Genomic DNA, 19306 nt, shown 5'->3' with positions numbered 1-19306 from the left:
AGTCTGGAATTCTATTTAGCAGGCAACCTTTTAACTAAGTTTTAGAGTTCTGTGTTTCTACTCGATCAGCTGTCTCTTCATTGTGTCCTTTTGGGAAAAAAATTATGATATTAAGGTAGCATTTTTGCAAGAATGAATTTATATTTAACGTGTGATCATTTGGGAAAATTGTTAGTATTCTCTAGAACCAACTTAAGTCTTTTAAATTCAAAAAATTAAAAATTTTTGAAAAGCGAAATTCTCACTTAATTTAATCACTTAATTAAATCAACCAGCCAAATTATTTTGATATCCTGACTGCTATTAGTATTTTGATATCAGATGTATATTGCATGCTTTTGAAATTATATCAACTTTGAATCACTCTAAAAATTATTTTTATATAAAATACCAGATGCTAGTTAGTTTTCTTGCCCAAGCTAAAGAGCTTTAGTTTTTATCAGTATAAAAAATTAACTATGGGGATGAATTTCTTAGAATCCTTTTTTTTCCCTGCAAATATAAATGTATTTTGATGTCTTAGTTCACATCTATTCTGTACCGACATCACTGGTTCCTTCAATAAAGTTCTAACCATTATCTTCACGTTTAGTGATTGTTTCTGCTGTGGTGCTGTTCTGAGTGTATTGAAGACGCACCTCTCCACCACCGGGGCTCACATGAACCGTCTTCATGTCTAATATTTGCAGCTCCTGCAATTGTGACCTTTTCATTTGACGTGGGGAACGGGCCTTTTGAAATCTCCGTGCAGTCACCCTCTCACTTCAGTGACAACCAGTGGCACCACGTTAGGGTTGAGAGGAACATGAAGGAGGCGTCCGTTCAAGTGGATCAGCTCCCGCCGAAGACACAGCCTGCTCCTGCTGACGGGCACGTCCTCTTGCAGCTCAACAGTCAGCTCTTCGTGGGTAAGTCCCATTTCAGGCAGTTTGTCATTCAACTGTAGGATGTAAGTGCAGAGACGGGCCAAAATGAGATAATGACCACACCACCTTTTGTGGAGGACCTGTGCTCCAGGCTGTGCCCGGGGCTTTCTTAGACTCACAGCCAACCTATCAAATGGGTCTTTTCTGTGTTTTACAGAAGAGATAACTGAGGTTCACGGGCTTGAAATGACTTGGCTTCAGAAATCCACCTACTAAATGAAACTCAAATTTGTGTTTGACTGATTCCTAAACCTGCATTTTCCCCTCTTCCAGTTTTATTGAGATGTGATTGACACACAGCACTGTACAACTCTAACTTGAACATTCTTAATATTACAGATTATATGATTGTCACAGTCTTTTTTTTTTTTTTAGCACTAGTGCCTTTAGCATGATACTGGAAATGTTTCTCTTCCCTGGGAAGTTGAAGATGCCTCCTTGTAATTCCAGCTGATGCCAACCAGTTACCCCTGCCAAAAACAGGCCAAATAGCAGGGGCGTGGGGAGGATGAGCAAAATGTGTAAAATCCACAGTTTGACCAGTTTGACCAGTTCTTCTGCTGGTATCCCTTATTTTGCCCATTTCCCTGGTATCTTCTGATCACCTACTTTATAGTTATATTCAAATGTTCCTTTCTTTTTTAAATACATTCACTTGTATTTATAGACTTAATAACAGAATCCTTCTGGGTGTGTTTGTTTAATTTTGCATCTTTGCTAATTACAGAACTTATCAACCATGAAGTTCAGGGAATTATCTCTTACTTGATCACTTTTCATGTATTTTAATGTAAATAAGGACACAGCAGCACTATCACGCAGGGTAAGTTCTAGATTATCAAACATTATATTTCAAGCATCTGTAAGAGTTACCTTCTGGAAGAAAATTCATCAGATCCCCATTACATCTTCTGTGGCTTAACAGCCTTGTTTCACTGACTCTCTCTCACTGCAGAGGATGAAGCTTATTTGTGACATATTTGGCTAAGACGTATTTGAGATTTCTAATGAACTTACGTACTTATTATTTCTATCACTTATTCTTTCACTTAATAAATATTTGATGAACAGCTTCTATGAGTAAGGCGGTATAACAGGCAATCTAATCATGATCTTGTGGACGCTCCCCTGACTTATTTAAGGGCATGGAAATAATAAAGGAAACATGAGAAGAAATACATAACTTTTAATAACATGCTAGGAGCTCAGTCAGAAAATTGACATAGATATTTCTCGAGTTATAGAAAATAAGAGATGGCCACCACAAAAGGTATGGCAATTTAAAACCTGTCAGTATCTAGAAAATAGCCTTACTATTCTTAGAAACTGAGAAGGCTGAAACAGTCCTCGAATTTTTCAGTGAAACCTGCTGCAGTTTACTTGTGCATGACCTTTCATTCTTGGTATGAATCTTAACTTCAGAGAAACAGAGCCCCTGCGTATTATGTCTGATAGGAATCCGGCCTTGACTTGATTCCAGGTAGCTGTAATGGATAGAAGTCCTATTATAGCACCATACAGACGACTGTGTTAGAAGAGACTTGAGTCTTTTGCCATGAATCATGTGTTCTAATTTTAATAAGAATCTAAGAGATTTCATCTGTGGAGGCAGTTGGTTAGACTTTTGACATTCCCATGTGTGTGAAATTCAAGGGCGATCATGTTACTTGAAAGTTTTAAAAACTGAAATCTTTATTGTATTTAAGTCAAAGTCATGGAAAATTAAAAAGGAAAGGCAGAAAGAAAGATCTCTGGGAAAAAAGTGGTATCTATTAATAGAACTGTACTTGTACAGTTCCCTGCTTCCTCCTCACAGGTGACTGAGTAAATTGAAATGATTAATGTGATAATACTCAAAGATGGACCCATGTTAAGAAAGAGGCTTGCAGCTTTAAATAGAGGCACATCATTGGCTGTCAAGAGGCCACATAAGGTCTGTTTTATCTTTACCACCAGAGTGGACCACTCTTAGGAAGGGGCCCCAACCAAGTTCATAAAATAACTTGTACAAGACAAAATATTTATTTGTCAATTCACAACATTACTAACTAACAAATAAGAATGTTTTTATTTCTAGATGAAAACATCTTTTCCCTGTAGAAAGATTCAATGGAACTTAAATTATAATTAAAAGATTATACTGAATTATAATGCCAAATAGGTGAAAAAGTAGTAAAAAAAAAAAAAAGAAAAAACCACAGTAGTAATTGCAGGTAACTTGACGTAGCACTTACTAAGACCAAAAGTAATTCTCTGCCTTCCTGAGTACATTTCAGGAAGAGACAAGAGACAATCAATTAAAAAGTAAAAAAAAAAAAAAAAAAGACAAAATAGGGCAAAAAACTATGTATATATATACACATATATATAAAATACACACACATGCAAGCATCATACACATATATATGCATTCACATATGTATAATGTCTGATAATGATAAATACAGTAAAGTAAAAAGTAGAGTGAGGCATCAGGCAACAATTTGGTTTCGGGGCTTCTATTTCAAGAAGGGTGTTCACAGAAGTCCTCTCTGAGAACCTACGTTTGAACAGAGGCCAAAAGAAGCAGAAGAGGGAACCCTGTAAACACCGGAAGGAAGAGAATTCCAGGCGGTGGAATGAGCTTTAGGGAGTCAAGGAGCTACTGGTGGGGGCCGAGGGGCATCAGGAAGGGCGGTGCGGCGCGCGGTCAGGCTGGGTGCTGGGCCTTGTGCGGCCACAGCAGGGACTGTGGATTTCACCCTGAAGGGCAGATGAGTGCTGTAACCTACTCCACCTTTTCCATGGTCTCTCTTCTCGCCTTGAGGAAAGTGGGTGGAGGGAAAGGGTAGAAGCAGTTGCGGCACTGATCCCTGTGTGGGACGGTGGGGGCTGGGCTGCCGGGGACCCCAATGAGCAGAGGCGGCCTCTGTTAAACGAGGTGCACACAGCTCGCTACCGGTCGGTTGTTGCTCTCGGTGTTCCGCTCTTTACTCCTGCTCATACCTGTCAGCAAGGTCTCTGGGTTCCTCACGTCATTTCTCAGTCTTTAATATCAACTGAAGTTAGTTTTTCTGGTTTTCTTCCTTTGTCCTAACTTGCGGCGTGATTGAAGGTGTCCCCTGGCTCCACAAATACAATACAAATACACAAATACAAAACAAACTTTTGCCAGGCTGGAGACCTCTGGTCATTCTTCACAGTCCGGGGAAAGTCTCCCACCTCCGTCCTCTCCTTCCCTGAGGTTCCACCCGCCCCACGATCACACCCTCACCAGGAAATCGGGCGTCTTTGTTTGTGTGTTCTGTGCCAGCACAAGTCAGAGGTAGAAGGACCTTCTCTTCTAAACTGTTCCCCCGTGTACTAGTTAGTTCCTTCAAATTGTTGGAGTGAAGTCTGCGCTCAGAGCCAGCGACTCCGAGGGTGACTGGGAATCTCTGCTCTAATCCAATATAATTGATTTTCTGGTTAAGATTTTAAAGGGCAGTTTCATTTCCCTTACTCACAAGTTCGAGAGTTTAATTTGTAGTTCACCCATCCATATTAAAAATAATTAGGAGTAATCAGTATTTTCAAGTATGCGTAACGACTATCATTTATATTTAGGTATCAGGACAAATGAGTGAGATAAATGTGATTGCAAAGAGTAGGTCTACAGTTTTCAGCATAACTTTTTTCTCCTAATAAAAACATTTGAACTGACACTGATGATGATGATGATGTTTTAAATTACATGGAAACACAATTTTTGTAAACACAGGACAAAACAAAGTTAGAGTCAGTCAGTTTAAGTTTGATTATGTTATTACTCCAGCATTTAGTAGTTTCAGCTAGAAAGATACCTTCTTGTTTGTAAACAAATATGACAGAATACATTAAAACTATTGTGGAATATTTCAAATGTCAAATTTTATGGTACTGCAAATATGAAATGTTAGGAATTTCAATGATGTAGAAATGTGTTTGAAAGAATTTCTTTAACACTTTTATCTACAAGTAAAATGTGGCAGGTATTTGAATATATGTTAATTTTGATTTAAGTTCTATTCTCCAGCTCTGTGCCACCATAGGCAGGCCTATGTTGATGATATTTATTGACATTACATTTTTTTGAGATTAAAGTTTTTGGCAGTCTCTCAGAAGTGACTCCTGCAGAAGGAGAACATGGAAGAATCCAGTGTATTTTCTCCATCGCTTGCTTCACTCTCTCCCCTAAAGATCAGTCATAAAGGGTGTTCACATCTCAGAATGAAACTCGGAGGCAAGACTAATGCTTTAACTTCTGAGCAAAAATCAGTGAAAATAAATAGAAAGCATGATCACAAATGTGATTCAGCTGGGTGACAGTAATATCTGGTGGTTGAAATAGGAATAAGGAAATTATACTTTCAGAGATTCAGCTAGTGTTAGCCTACACCACAGGGTTATAAGACGGAGAGATTTTAACAGTCCATGTAGTTCCCAGCATTAGCACAGTTATTGTTGACTCCGCTGTAGGATGGCACGCAAGGTGAAGGAGTGGTGAGACCATGAACACGAGTCCTCGTGTGGAAAAGCTGGCATTAACGCAATGTGATAGATGAGAACAGTAGCGCCAACGCCATGCATGTCTTCCCGTCCCCAGGTGACCTCAGCCAGCACATTGCTTTTCACAATGAAAATGCTCATTCGCCTTCTGTTTGTAGCCCCTCTTTCTCCATTTGTGCTCTTAGTTGTGCTACTGGGCCTTGACTGACCTTTCCATGTTCTTTCATTCTGTCCTTTTTTGTATGTGTGTGATTTATGCCGTATCTTGTTAAATAGTCCTAGTCAGAGGTGCTGTTCCTTACCTTAAAACCTAAGGTTAGCAACACGATGCCAATTCATGTATTTAACATCTGCCCTTGACCTCATTAACACTCAACGTGCAGAGTCACTGCTGCGATTATAGGTCCACAGACATTCTCCAACCACGGAAATGTTGTAGAGAAAAGAATCCATCCATATTTTAAAGCTGAAATGTGACAGTGGTCATTTTCTATTTTGGTTTGTAAACTCAGCATTTTTCTTAGAAGCATCTTAAATTAGCCTTGAATTGATTTTCATTCAACCAGCTCTGCAATTTTTGTTTGCAGCCTAAATTCTTTCACTGACAGGTTTTCAAATGGGGCAAACTTCATTTCAATTCTTTGGGACTAGGACCCAAAGGAGAGGTAGGGACTCCTGACATAGAAGTCATTTGCATTGCATTTGAATTGCATCAAATCTACAGATATTTATTGAGTATCCGGAGCAAAACATTTCTAAATGCCATACACAAAATGCCATGTTTAACATACATAATGTTAAACCCTAAGCATGTTGCAGCTCTGAAGGCTGATTTTCAACCTAGTTACACACCAGTTATCACTTGGGGAGCTTTTGGGACACTGGCAGTGCCAGTAAAAGGTTTATTTACTTGAGGTGATGGGCATTCGTGTACTTTCAAGGCTGCATGTTACAAATGCATCCTTGTGCTGGTCTTTGGCTGATCATATGCTTGTGTTTCTGGTGGGTGTGTACCTAGGATTGGAGTTACTGGGTCGTAAAATCCGCATATGTCAAGCATCAGGAGACGCTGCCAATCTCTGACCATTTGGATTTCCTCCTTTCTAAAGTGGCTGTTCAGATCTTTTGCCCATTTTCTGCAGGGTTGTCTGCTTTAAAAAATAATTGTAGGAATTCTTTATATATTTTGGATGAGTCCTTCTCAGATAAATTTATTGCAGATATTTTCCTTTCTCTCTGTGGATTGCATTTGCACATTGTCAATGAGGTATTTTGATGAACAGAAGTTCTTTATTATATGCTACATTTTTTCTTTTTGCTTTGTTTTGTTTTTGATAAGCTAAAATATAGTTATAGGAAGAGAATGCCAAACAACTTTATGTTTGAATAATTTTTATTAGACTAATTTTCTTTTGTAGTCATAAATATGTTCCCTCATTACCAAAGTCCAGTGCAATAAAAGTCACATTTCTCTTTAATGTAATCATATCATTTATTTCAATTATCTTCTTCTCCCCTCCTTGAGACGTCTTTTTCATGAATAGCCAAAGAAGTTCCCAGTGCACTTTTCAATGTCCAGTGAGCAAATCTGAGTGATTGTTGACTAAAATCAGAATTTAAATGGGATCTCTTGAGATCAGGGAATATAGCTAATACCATCAACAGTTCATTTCTTTAAAACAGACCTTAGTATGGTCAAACCGGACAGCTGCCGTGGCCTTAAGTCTAAGGAGACCCACTTTTCCCTGCTGCTACTCCCACCAGGACATGTGCTCACACTGACTTTGGTTCAGGGAAGAAGACTGCGTTTTCTGCCTGTGACATGGTTGCTTACAGCAGCTGCCTCTTTCAACTGTAATAGTCCTTTGACTATGAGGCAGAACAGGCCTCCTCTTCCCAGCCCTCCTGGGACCTTGCTGAATGAGGAACATTCCATGGCAAAGTTGTAGCAGGGCTTCCAGTCTCCTAGCTCGGTACACTAACTGATACCATAACTTCTGCAAGGCTGCATCCTCTGCCAGATGTAGGGGATGGCTGGGAGACAGGACTAAAGATCCGACAGTGATGTGCCGAGGACCCCTTTTCCCCGACAGTCCTGGCCCTGGGCCCAGCTCACGTGTGCCTTCACTTTCCTGCTCCCAGTCGCCTGTGGTCAGGGCCTTATGGCCGCATCTGTGCATGGTGCCGTGGTCAGAGGGAGCCCCTGTACCCTGCCAGACAAGCTTCTGTGACTTTGGACTTTAAAGAGAGGCATGGGGATCTTGATTTCTTTTTCCCTCTAAGACCCCTGGGCAAATTATGCCTTTGTTCCCAACTACTCCTCAATAATATTCAAGCACGGCGCATAAATAACTTGCCATTAAAAAATGAAAGGTCTTCCTGCCACAAAAGTAGCAGAAACTTGGCATAGGAAAGAGCCAGCTTGTACTCTGTGACAATAGAATCTGTCACTGAGACCAACTTCCTGAGGGTAATGAACATGAGAAGAGGACTGAGCTCAGTCTCCACTCAGCACCAAGCACTTGGTGGGTGCTGCACCCCCATACTGTTATGTAAGGGAACAGGTTCCCCTGTATCCATCCACACAGGAAGGCTGCGCATTCGCTTCACAAAATACTTGGTGTTTGTGAAGTTCCGGAATCCATTATATGTGATATAGTATGGCAGGTAAATTGATAGAAAATTAATTGGAAGACAGTTGCAAACATAATAACTCAGCAGAAACATCCGGAATCAATTAATCAAACTGCAGCTCTTTTTAATTGGACATACTCTCACCCGGAAAAGTCACTGGGATCTTTAATTAAGCTTTCAAGCCCAATCCCATTTACATCAGCCACGTTTTCCTGAATAGTTGCAACTTAAAATAAAAGGTTATTAACTTGAAACCTAATGGTAAAGTAAAAACCCTCACTACATGTATGCTGCAAATGTTTACTTTTAATTAGACATTACATTTTCTTGGAAAATTTGAAATGTAATTTAACATTTGATGAGGCAGACATTGAGTCTTAAAAAGTACAGAATTAAGAAGTCCTGTTTTGTGAAGCTGTGTTGATTTTCTTCTCCCTACCCCAGATACTATTTTAGAATGTTTTCCACACATATACATGCGTATGTTTTCCTGTGCATATCCCCGTCCTCTGACCTTCTTCTCCACCTGTATCTGTCTCTGCCGTTAGCAGCATGTGGTGATGATGTGTTTCCCTGTCTGCATCTATTACTAGACGTGAGAGCTTTGAGAGCAGGGTCAGTTGCATGTAACTCAGTACCTCCAGTGCCAGACATGGTGTCTGGCAAAGGGCTGCTGAATAAACCTTACAGAACTGAAATGCCAATCAAACCAAAAATGATCTGCAGGGTAGAAGAAAATCGAACTTTTCTTCTTTGATCATATTTTGGTTTGGAGAGGAAAGGGGTGTCCTTGTAACAAAAGGCCAACTGTAGGTTCTAGTCTTAACTCTGCTTCTAACCAGATGTGTTTATTCTAAAATTTCTCAGCTATGGTCATGGGCTAGTTCCTGGACTTCTCTGTGCCTCTAGTTTCTTATCACGTGAAACAAAACAAAAGAAAACAAGAATGAAGGAGTTGGAATGGATGAAAATGAATGTATTCAGTTGGTGGACTCTGGGTTATTTACTTATTATTATGTCACTTGCAGACTGAGATCAGCCCCTAAATCAGAGAGACTGGGTGTTTCAGAGTGATAAATGCATAGCAGATCGTGATTTAACGTTCCTGTGTACTATAAACTCTACACCATGATTTAAAGTAGTGTAACATGAAGTAAATGAAATACACCAGAAGTACACCTCTAATCCAGACTTCACAGCATCTGGCCCGCCTCCAAAGAGTTCCTGGGCCAAAGCTAAAAGCAAGGCTTCAGGATGCCTTTACTACCCAGAAAAAAAAACTCCAGCAAGGATGGCGAAAGAATCTCTGTCGGAGACTTGACTCTGAGCCCTAGACATTCTCACGGAGTAGAGTTAGCAGCAGCTTTGAGGTGGAAGGAAAGAGAAAATGTCCCGAAGATCAGGAGAGAAGAGAGACTTCAGAAATGGCAGGAGATTGAGTAAACGTAGGACAAAGGCAACAGGAAGACTGTCCACTGTTCCTGAAACTCTGGGATGAAATCAGCTCCTGGCCAGCCTTGCCCACGTCACTGGAATTGTAAGAGGTCTGGTTCCATATCGTACTTCATCTGGGTTTGTAAATAGGAAATATGACCCACATCCTCAAGACTTTTATACTCTTCATTGAAAAGCACAAATTATGTCAGCTGAAGCCACTTGAATACGGACACTTAAATACAGTCATTTGAATAGGGACCATTATGTCTATGAATCTGAATTATAAATGGCATTAGTACCATGAGTCCAAAGTTCTCAGGAATTCTTTTAGTTGCCTCTTCATGGTATTTCATTATCCAAAATACAGAGTTAATTTATTCATAAATATTCATTGAGTTTTATCGATATTCTCAGTCTCAGGGACCCAAGCATCCCTCTGAAGAAAGGCTTTTCCTCTTTTCACCCTGTGAAGCCCCAAGCTCCACCTCCTACTCCTAAGGTACAATCTGGTTTAATGAACCAGTGAGTTAATGATTAATTAACGGTAAATTAGTTGAGTATTAATAATTAGTTATGATTAATGTTAATCGATAATTAGTGTTATTATAAATAGTTATTGCACAGCACTGTTCTGTGTGCTGGGTTACAGTGTGATTGAAGCGGCCCTTGATGTGCATTTTGATGGAGAGACGCTGATCATATACAGAGTAAACTGTTAAAATGTAAAGCTTGCTGGATGATGACAAAGACCTATTTATTTCGGGTCTTCCTGGCCAAGTTTTGGTTTAGAAATACAAATTTAAAAAACTGTTTAACCTTTGAGGATGAGGAGATGTTAAGTAATTAAGACCAGATTAGGAGCTGGCTACATGAAGCGGCAGCGGGTGCTGGGGGGCGGTGAACACGTTCTAGGACAAGAACAGGGACAGAGCAGGATACGATCCTGGCGGCGAGGCAGCGGCATCTGCTCAGAGATCAAGCTCCATTTTAGAGGCCCCATGACCATCCCCCTGCCTCTGGGTAAACCGAGTAGATCAGCCATTTAGATTTTTTTTCCCCTGAAAACGCTTGATCATAATGCAGAACAATTACATATAGATTACTTACATGAGGATACAGTGTTCCTACTTCGCGTTGTGAGCATTGATTTATGGTACTGCTGGGCACAAACTGATGGGCAGGTACACCCAGAGCTTTCATTCCCACTCGGATAGTGCTTTAAACGTGGGCGCAAGTGACCGATTAAGATTCACCTGTGTGCTTATTGACCATTTAGATTCACAGCCATATTTCTGGCCCACACAGTCAGTATTTCTTGGAGCAAGTCCCTGAGCCTGTATTTTTAAGGAGCATTCCTGTGCGGTTCTCATATTCCTTAACATTTGAGAACTTCTGCCTTAAGGTAGCAGGGTCTGTTTCTACCCAAACGCTGTAAATGTCTTCATGGGGGGCTTGATAAATGCATGTTGCCATACATCAGTCAATACATGTTACATCACTGTGTGTCTTCATTTATCCCCTCTCCCGATGTTGCTGAGAATCTTTCCAAGCTTAAAATAATGAACGCTGGTCTGACTCTTAGAGAAAATTCACTGGGAAATATGCCCAACGAAAGCAAATACTCTGGTGCTCAGTCTGATGCTGTGAGTTTTTGATGAAAGGATAACAGCTCAAGGACCACACCCACGCACAGTCAAGCTAGAAAACCTCAAGGATTCCTACGGACTTCTCACTGAATTAAAATTGTCCTGGCATCAGGATCGGGTTTCAATGTGAAAGACAAACTTCGCTTACCCACAAATATACGCTTATTTAAAATTGCAGGAAAAAATTGGTTTCTACATAAGAGTATCAATGCATGTCACTTTTATTTGGAATGAAAGAGCCTTTATGTTGTTCTTGGAAGTAAAGAGACTAATAAAAAAGTCTCCAATGTAAAGTTTAATAAAACGCTTTTAGAAAACAAATCTGTGACATATTCAACTTCTGGGAAAAATTGAATCAATATTTTCTCTTTGATCTTTTTGAATCCTTCTAACATTGTGCCACAGATCATGCTTCCCAAATTATATTGGCTCGTCTAACTTCGGCGGTTCCCCGTTAACGCCATGGTTGGGGCCGGTCCCTGTGAGGCCTCAGTTTTGTTTGGTCTTTAAATCCTGAATGAAACACCTAGGAACGTGTTTGCATTTGCAGTATTTCCCTTTTAGGTGGAACGGCCACCCGACAGAGGGGCTTCCTGGGATGCATCCGGTCTCTGCAGTTGAACGGAGTGGCCCTGGACCTGGAAGAAAGAGCCACGGTGACTCCGGGAGTGGAGCCAGGGTGTCGAGGGCACTGCAGCAGCTACGGGAAGTTGTGCCACCATGGCGGGAGGTGCAGGGAGAAGCCCCGCGGGTTCTCCTGTGACTGCACCTTGTCCGCGTACACGGGGCCCTTCTGCTCGGACGGTGGGTGAGACATGGTACCCACAGGGGGACCTATCCAGCATGAAAAAACCTCTAGTAGTGCTTCTCTGTGTAGCTATTTCAAACAAAAATATTTCCACTTCTGAAATTTTTTTTTTGAAAATTACCTGTTTTATACCAGTCACATTTCATTACTTAAATATTTGCCTCAGTTATTTAAAAACTAGTGTCTATTGATGATAAAGACCCAGTGGTCACTTATAAGTGTTGTAAAGTGTTAGCTGCTCAGTCTGCTTTTTTTCAATCTACTGTTGATGCTCTTAAATAATCCATGTGTCAACAATGTGTCCCACGGGGTAGTTCTCATTTTTTAAATCATTAAAGGCATTATTGTTATTTTTCATGAAGATGGTCAACAATGCAAAGACATTTAGGAAGATTTGTTGTTTTACTAAACAAATTTTTTTTCCAAGAAGATAAATAAATTTTCCATTAAATATTGATGTACAAAAAAAAGAGAGGTCCTCAGGCATTTTGCTCTATGAAATGCCGGCTGTCTGTGGGTGAAGTAAAACAGTGGACTGTTTTCCAGCTAGTCTTGTTCTCTGATCCGTGTCATGAAAGAAGGAAGGAAATGAGCGTAGTACTCAGCGTTCTGAACAGGCTTCTCTGAATATGCAAACGTTTGTTACACGTTCGTGGTTCCTCATAGAAAACTGTCATCCAGTTTAATTCAGTTGCTTTATTTAAGCGTTTCTGGGCTACTGAATCTTTTCATCAAGGAGACTAACAAAAATTGGCTCCAAAGTGAAGCAATCCCTGATTTGCAATAAAAGCATTTGGGATTATTTAACAGAAAGTTGGCCAAAATGCACTGTTCATCTACTTTTTATCAAGAGTAAGTTATCCTTTAAAAACCTACCAGTGGTGACAAATCACACACTTGCTGCTACCATTCTACATGCCTCACGTTTGAAGTTAGAACTGAGACCATGTCCTCACAAGCACATGCCTTGATTTTCTGAATCTAAATGATTTCCAGTTCATCTTTTGAAGTGCAATCAGGAGCAGTATTGTGCATCTGCATGTTACACTGGGTATGAAGTGTATGTCATAGATAGTAAAACTAGCAAAACAGACAGACAAAGCCCCTGAAGTGCTGAGGGGGTGGAGATGTGGCTGTGCCACCCAGAGCATCATCCACAGCTCACGTTCAGCAGCTGCCCTGACATCACAGTATCGGACCAGGCAGAACTCAGGGAGTCCCAGACCAGTTTCCCCTCCTGCCAGCCTCTTCGTTTTTATGCAGATTTATTTGTGTGTGTGTGTGTGTGTGTGTGAATTCGGGATATTAATCTCACTTAAGTAAAATGACTTTTAAAAGTTTGGATAATTATTTCATTAATTTAGAAACTATCAGTTAATATAACTGAAACAAGATCCCTGTACTGAAAATTGTTTCACATAAAATGTGTATATCATTTCAGAGATTTCTGCCTATTTTGGATCTGGCTCATCTGTGATTTACAATTTTCAAGAAAATTACTCCTTAAGTAGAAATTCCAGCTCCCACGCTGCTTCGTTTCACGGCGATACGAGGCTAAGCAGAGAGACGATCAGGTTTAGCTTCCGCACGACTCGGACACCAAGCTTACTGCTCTACGTGAGCTCCTTTTATAAAGAGTACCTTTCAGTCATCATCGCCAAAAATGGTGAGTGCTTGTCAGGTGAGAGGACACTGAACTAGAACATAGATCAGTGATAAGACGGGTGGTTCCCGTGTTCCTGCTCCTCAAACCACAAGCAGGAGAAAGTGTGCCTGTTCTTTGTATTCAGGGTTGTTTTTTCAGTGCTGTCCTTTACATTTAATCTAAAGGGATTATTTAAAGCACTTAAGATGCCTTGATCACTTTGTCATTTTGATAATTTAACATATTCAATATGACTTTTTAGTTTATGTATAGAAAATATTTATTCTGTTTTATTATTGCTAGAATCTCTTTACTATTCCTTGGGAGTGTCAGTGTCAGCTTTGTGGTACATTTTGAAATCAGATGCCTATTTGTACATAACGAATATTTCCTTCAAAACAAAGTGGAGAAGTTTTGAGGGAATGTCAACAAACTAGCATTATGTATAAGAAAATGTCCACAAAATCATCTGTTGTTTCCAATTTTAGGCAATAAAACCTTCATGGGAAATGCTAGTGCCTCCATGCAGGGCAGTGATAGGTGGCTTAGGACGTGTGTATGCTCCAGAAGTCCTGTCTCAGAAAGCCCCTTACTGTTACTGTTCTCTTCTTTTTATCCGGATTAGAGATTAAAATTTCATAAATAAATTCTCTGGTTGAGGAAAACAAATGAACATACAAACATGTGAATGTGTCATTTCAATTAAATCTTATATGGCCCCCAGGGCACTGAACACCAAAATAAAAATAACATTGTTCAATAAGTTTATTTCTCCTCACTGTATACATTTTGAGCTTGAAGCTAATCTATATATTAGGACATTTTCTTTGTTAAGCTGGAAGACATCCTGTGAAGTAAATTTTTGACATCTTTGCAGACAATTAAGTGAGTGGCATTAATTCTAATAGTAAGTTTGGCTTAAAACTATTCATTTTACCCTAATTTCATTCCAAACTCTATGACTGTGACCACTGGGAATTATTTCTCATCTTTAGTGAAACTATATTTGCTTATAATAATTCCATTAATCAGTTGCATTTCAGAAATGGTAGATACGGTTTTTTTGAAAGATAAGATTACAGAAACAGAATGTTACTGCGATATTCTACAATAGTTTGGCATTTCATAATGTACTAAATTTTTTTTTTTTTTATGTTAGAGGCTACTACAAAGATTTGCGTGTACTTAGTCACATATTTGACAAATAAATATTTAATTTGCGGGAAAGAGCCTGCTTATTAGCAGCGTGTCTGGTCTTGATTTTGAAAACAGTGCACTTTCACAAGGAAACTGACTTCTAGGAATTAAGCTGAAAGGGTAGATCCAAATGAACTATTGTAAAATTTTCCCAAGAAATTAATAAACAATAGAAAAAGGACTCTGAGTTTTTAAAAGTAGTTTTTAAAATACAATTTTAACTAAAATGTAACTTTCCCCCTTACTTCAGGGAGTCTGCAGATCAGGTACAAGCTAAACACTTATCAAGAACCCGATGTTGTTAACTTCGATTTCAAAAACATGGCGGATGGGCAGCTTCACCACGTAAAGATCCGCAGAGAAGAAGCAGTGGTGTTTGTGGAGGTAACAGAGAACATGCAGCACAAGCAGTGGTTACAGTTATGACTCCCCAGCAGGAGGGACCTGCAGCAGGAATTTGATAATGAGTGGATGAAACAAAGACATCCTTTCAATGCCGCTCAAGCCCAGATCATAGACAGACCATCAAATGTGCTCAGTATTTTTAAGCAGTAAGATTCTGTCCAATATGTTATTAGTATTTATACATTAAAATGCCAAACTTTTCTATTTGTTTTACTTTGATCAGGAGGGAAATGCTTTTAGTTAGTTTATCCTAGTGCAGAGTAGCATGGTGGGACCATGGCTACTCTCATGCAACCAGCTTATTTCAGATGGGTATGAATGTGGCTGTGATTCTAGCACAGAAATTAATGACTGCAATACCAGAATAAATTTTTTAAATGATGTGAACTACAGCAGAGAAAGTGGAATTATTCATTCTGCCAGCTTTTGAAGAAAGCACTAATGTTTCAGCTCTCTACATAGAAGAAAATTTCTTAGCTGGATTACTCAAGTAAAAATAGCCAGCTAAGTAAAAATATCAAGATGAAAATAACTTGTATCTTTTTGTTGGTTTTCCCAATTTCGGACTTTTTACACAGTGGAGAAAAATAAAGTGAGGTAAAGGGCTAGAAGGTGGGGTGCAGTGGTATCTGGGGGTACCACAGAAATAGTACAGAAAATCGTACTCACCTTTGTAGATGGCTAAACTCTACATTTGGTTTTTCTAAACCTCTGGGGCCATATTAACAATTGCCTGTTTTATCATTTTCTTTTGTCCTCCTTTCGCTTCCTGTCCTCTTGTCAACATTGCCATCCGTTGTGGTGTTGGCACCTCATGTAACAATCGTAGATTGACGAGAATGCGAGGAGACAAGTCCACCTGGCATCAGGTACAGAATTCAGTGCGGTCAGATCTCTTGTTCTGGGCCGGATTCTAGGTAAGTAAAAGGAGAGACCTTTCCCTTAATAGTGTTGCATACACATGGATCAGAGAGTCATGTTCCAAACACACATCCCCCCCACATACAAATTCATCACGCTGAAAGGTGAATGAAAGGCTCTCTTGCCTTACTGCGGTTCTGAAGGGCATGATAATCAAGGCAGAAACTGTACTTTCCTGGAGGTGTGTGTAATCATTGAGTAAGGACTTCTACAAGAGAAGCAAGCATTCTCCTTTGATAGTAATACCACACTGCTCTCTGCCACGCCTCAGTCCAGCATAATGAAACATGATATTGCTCTCACACTTCAAAAATATAGGATAATAAAGGTAGAAATTACAGACTGTGTATCAGTCAGCTGCCAGATACACAAACCATCATCTAAGAATAAAACTAAGATTAGGTCTCGAAGAGAAGGAAGGAGAAAGCAATTTATTTTCTGCTAACGAGTGAACATGCTTTAGGTAATGGTCTGGATCCCGTCTGTCTTGTTGAGACGTTGTTAGTGGCTGGCCACTCCTGCTAGAACTTGGGACTTACCACCCCACATCTTATCATCCTCATTTCTAGCCACCAGTTACTTCTGATAATAGCATCAAAGTAGAAACATACTCTTACCATTTTAACATCAAAATATGTATCATTTTTTAAAATACTTGCCAACAAGGACTAACTAAATAGAAAGATGGGCAGTGAATTTTAAAAGGGATTTTCTTTTTAGTTATAAAAGTGGGGGTGGGGGATGTCCTGTACTCTGGAGTTTTCCTACTTTGATATTTGACACTAACCTGGAATATTTTGTCCAAGATAGTAAGTGGAATCTTTTCTTTTTTGACCTTTCAGTTACTTGTACCTTGATGAATCATTTCTTGTATTCCCTGTATGTAACCTCAGAATCTTGAGAATTTTTGATTAAGTGACTGATTAAAATATTGGCCTTTGAGAAGGTTAATAGTTAAGTTTATAAATATTTATTGGCTTTCTAGTACTACAAGATAAGCACCAGTGTTGTGTGTTCTTGCTCTTGAAAGAAACAGGGGAGATATTAATTGCAGTGTTCTTTCAGTATGCTATAGTGGACATAAAAATATGTACAAAGTACTATTTAGGTATTTGGAAGCTTAACTGGAAAATTCCAAGTGAGTTTCACGGTGTAAATTATATAAATTAAACTACAGTAGTAAAAAATCAAATAATCATAACAAATCCTTATCTCAAGAGTTCCTCAGTCTAGCAGGGTCTGAGATGAGGCATTGCATAAAAATGTAAAACACAAGATAGAAAATTCTAACAATTATGCATAATGTTGATAAAATCATATGTTCGAAGAAATAACATTTTCAAATTTAATGCCAGTTACTGATGAGAATATTTTGTGTGAATAGAAATATGTTATGTAAATTATTAAACAATTGGGAAACTGATCTGCATTCTACAAGGAGGATCATATTAATCAAAAAGTAGAATAACAACATTCATTATATAAATATTTGTCTCCTTTTTGTAATGAATAGGAGAGATTAGCAAAGAATTAAAGATATTAATGTTTTTATTCAAGAATAGCGTATTATGAAAATGCATGTCACTCATGCTGAGAAGTAATACTAAAGTTCAAATTCAGCAATGAACTTTACGGTCGAATCAATTCATTCTCCTAGGAGTATCAGTGAGAACTTACTTGGCATGCACCGAAGGTGTGGATCTTGACCAACTGATGCTACATCCAAATCATTTGTAATTATAAGAAGACTGATAATTATGATCATTTGGTGTGGTGTATGAATTTATAATAAAATGTTATGTAGTGTATTATGATATTGTAATATGGTATGTTAATTTATAGTAAAATAAGTACTAAAATGGAGCTGTTAATTTTCCAGAGAGTTGCTCAGTCTTAAAATTTTTTATCAAGTTGGTCGGGGTCCTCCAAGAAGCCTTTGCCAAGACAAAATTAACTACGTGAGGGTTTTATTAAGGGGACGCTTGTGAAAGAGAACTGGGGAGAGATGGGGCCAAGACTGCCAGAGCCATCAGATGGCCATGCACCTCTGCCTTGAGATGAAGGAGAGAGGGAGGGAAAGTTAGACAGATGTATCCTAGACTTCTGTGCAGTCAGGAAAGGTTACGCAGTCTTTGGGGAGGCCCTGAATCTGAGGAGTCCCGTGTGTCCCAAGGACAGGTCTGCCTTAGAGTCCCTGCTGTGATGAGCCATTGGCTGGGAACGGCCACTGGGAAGTAAGGCCTTGGCCCAAGTATAAAGATGGATTTCAGGGCCCAGCAGCTGAGGCCCTTGGTCAGTTACTCTCATCTAGTTGCAGGTCTGCAGGACACATTCTCATAGCCCCCCAGTTATCAACTATGTTTTTCATTTTTGTAAGGCCATTTGGCTCACTTATTCATTTAGCATGTATTTTACCCAGAGAATGCCACTCAGCAAAGCAACATTGCATCTGCCCTCACAGAACTTATGGATAGTGGATGGTCATTACATACAGATGATCATTATACAGAATGTTCCTGGGTATCTCATTGAGTATAATGTCCCCTTTGTTGCTTTAAATAAAACAGTACCCTCCAAATTAAAATAAATTGAAATACTTGTATCACTTTATAATTTCTGAATATTTCTTTTAAGGGAGCAGAAAATAAACATTGACCAGTTTTTTTTGGAGTTGTATTTGCCTACGTTTTCAACCAAAGGCTTAAGGATTTGACCATCCACTGCCATTTTAGATGGAAATCCAGAAATGTAGGAAATTCTTCCCCCCACCCCACCTTTCTCCAGTACTCATTTCTTAAACTTAGGAAGAATCATAGGGGGTAATTTTGGATTATTGTGACTATTAACCCAGTGTTACTAGGAGATACTGAAAAGGAGGGTAAATTTTAGAAATAATGTGAAGCTGTACAATGATGATACGGAGGCCATCTCTAATTCCCTATTACACTTGAAATATTTAAGGACTCAATAACTTTGGCAGTAAGAGTCATTAGTAGTTGGGGGTGGTGGTGGGAAGATCATGGTTTTAGCCCAGCAACTCAGTTCAGATACTCCGATATCAATACAGTACAATAAATTTGCTTTTCATACTCATATCTGAATATCTTGAATAGTTTTATGATTTATTTGAGCAAAAGCTGGACGGTTATTTTCACTTGTTTTGAGAAGTAGTTTTTGTGCA

General features: G+C 39.2%; 1 protein-coding gene across 1 annotated transcript in view; it reads left to right on the top strand.

The window, feature by feature from the left end:
- The window catches only part of CNTNAP4 (contactin associated protein family member 4), a 222398-nt gene that overhangs the window by 190144 nt on the left and 12948 nt on the right, over nucleotides 1-19306 (top strand). Inside the window, exons 17-21 of the mRNA XM_010967398.3 lie at nucleotides 690-908; nucleotides 11714-11953; nucleotides 13399-13623; nucleotides 15050-15183; nucleotides 16034-16121. Of these exons, the coding sequence (XP_010965700.2) occupies nucleotides 690-908; nucleotides 11714-11953; nucleotides 13399-13623; nucleotides 15050-15183; nucleotides 16034-16121 (906 nt within the window). The remainder of the gene's footprint in view (nucleotides 1-689; nucleotides 909-11713; nucleotides 11954-13398; nucleotides 13624-15049; nucleotides 15184-16033; nucleotides 16122-19306) is intronic.

The sequence above is a fragment of the Camelus bactrianus genome, chromosome 9 (assembly GCF_048773025.1).
Source record: "Camelus bactrianus isolate YW-2024 breed Bactrian camel chromosome 9, ASM4877302v1, whole genome shotgun sequence".
Taxonomy (NCBI): domain Eukaryota; kingdom Metazoa; phylum Chordata; class Mammalia; order Artiodactyla; family Camelidae; genus Camelus; species Camelus bactrianus.
Note: the sequence above shows the minus strand (reverse complement) of the source record. Positions and strands in the feature narration are given on the sequence as shown.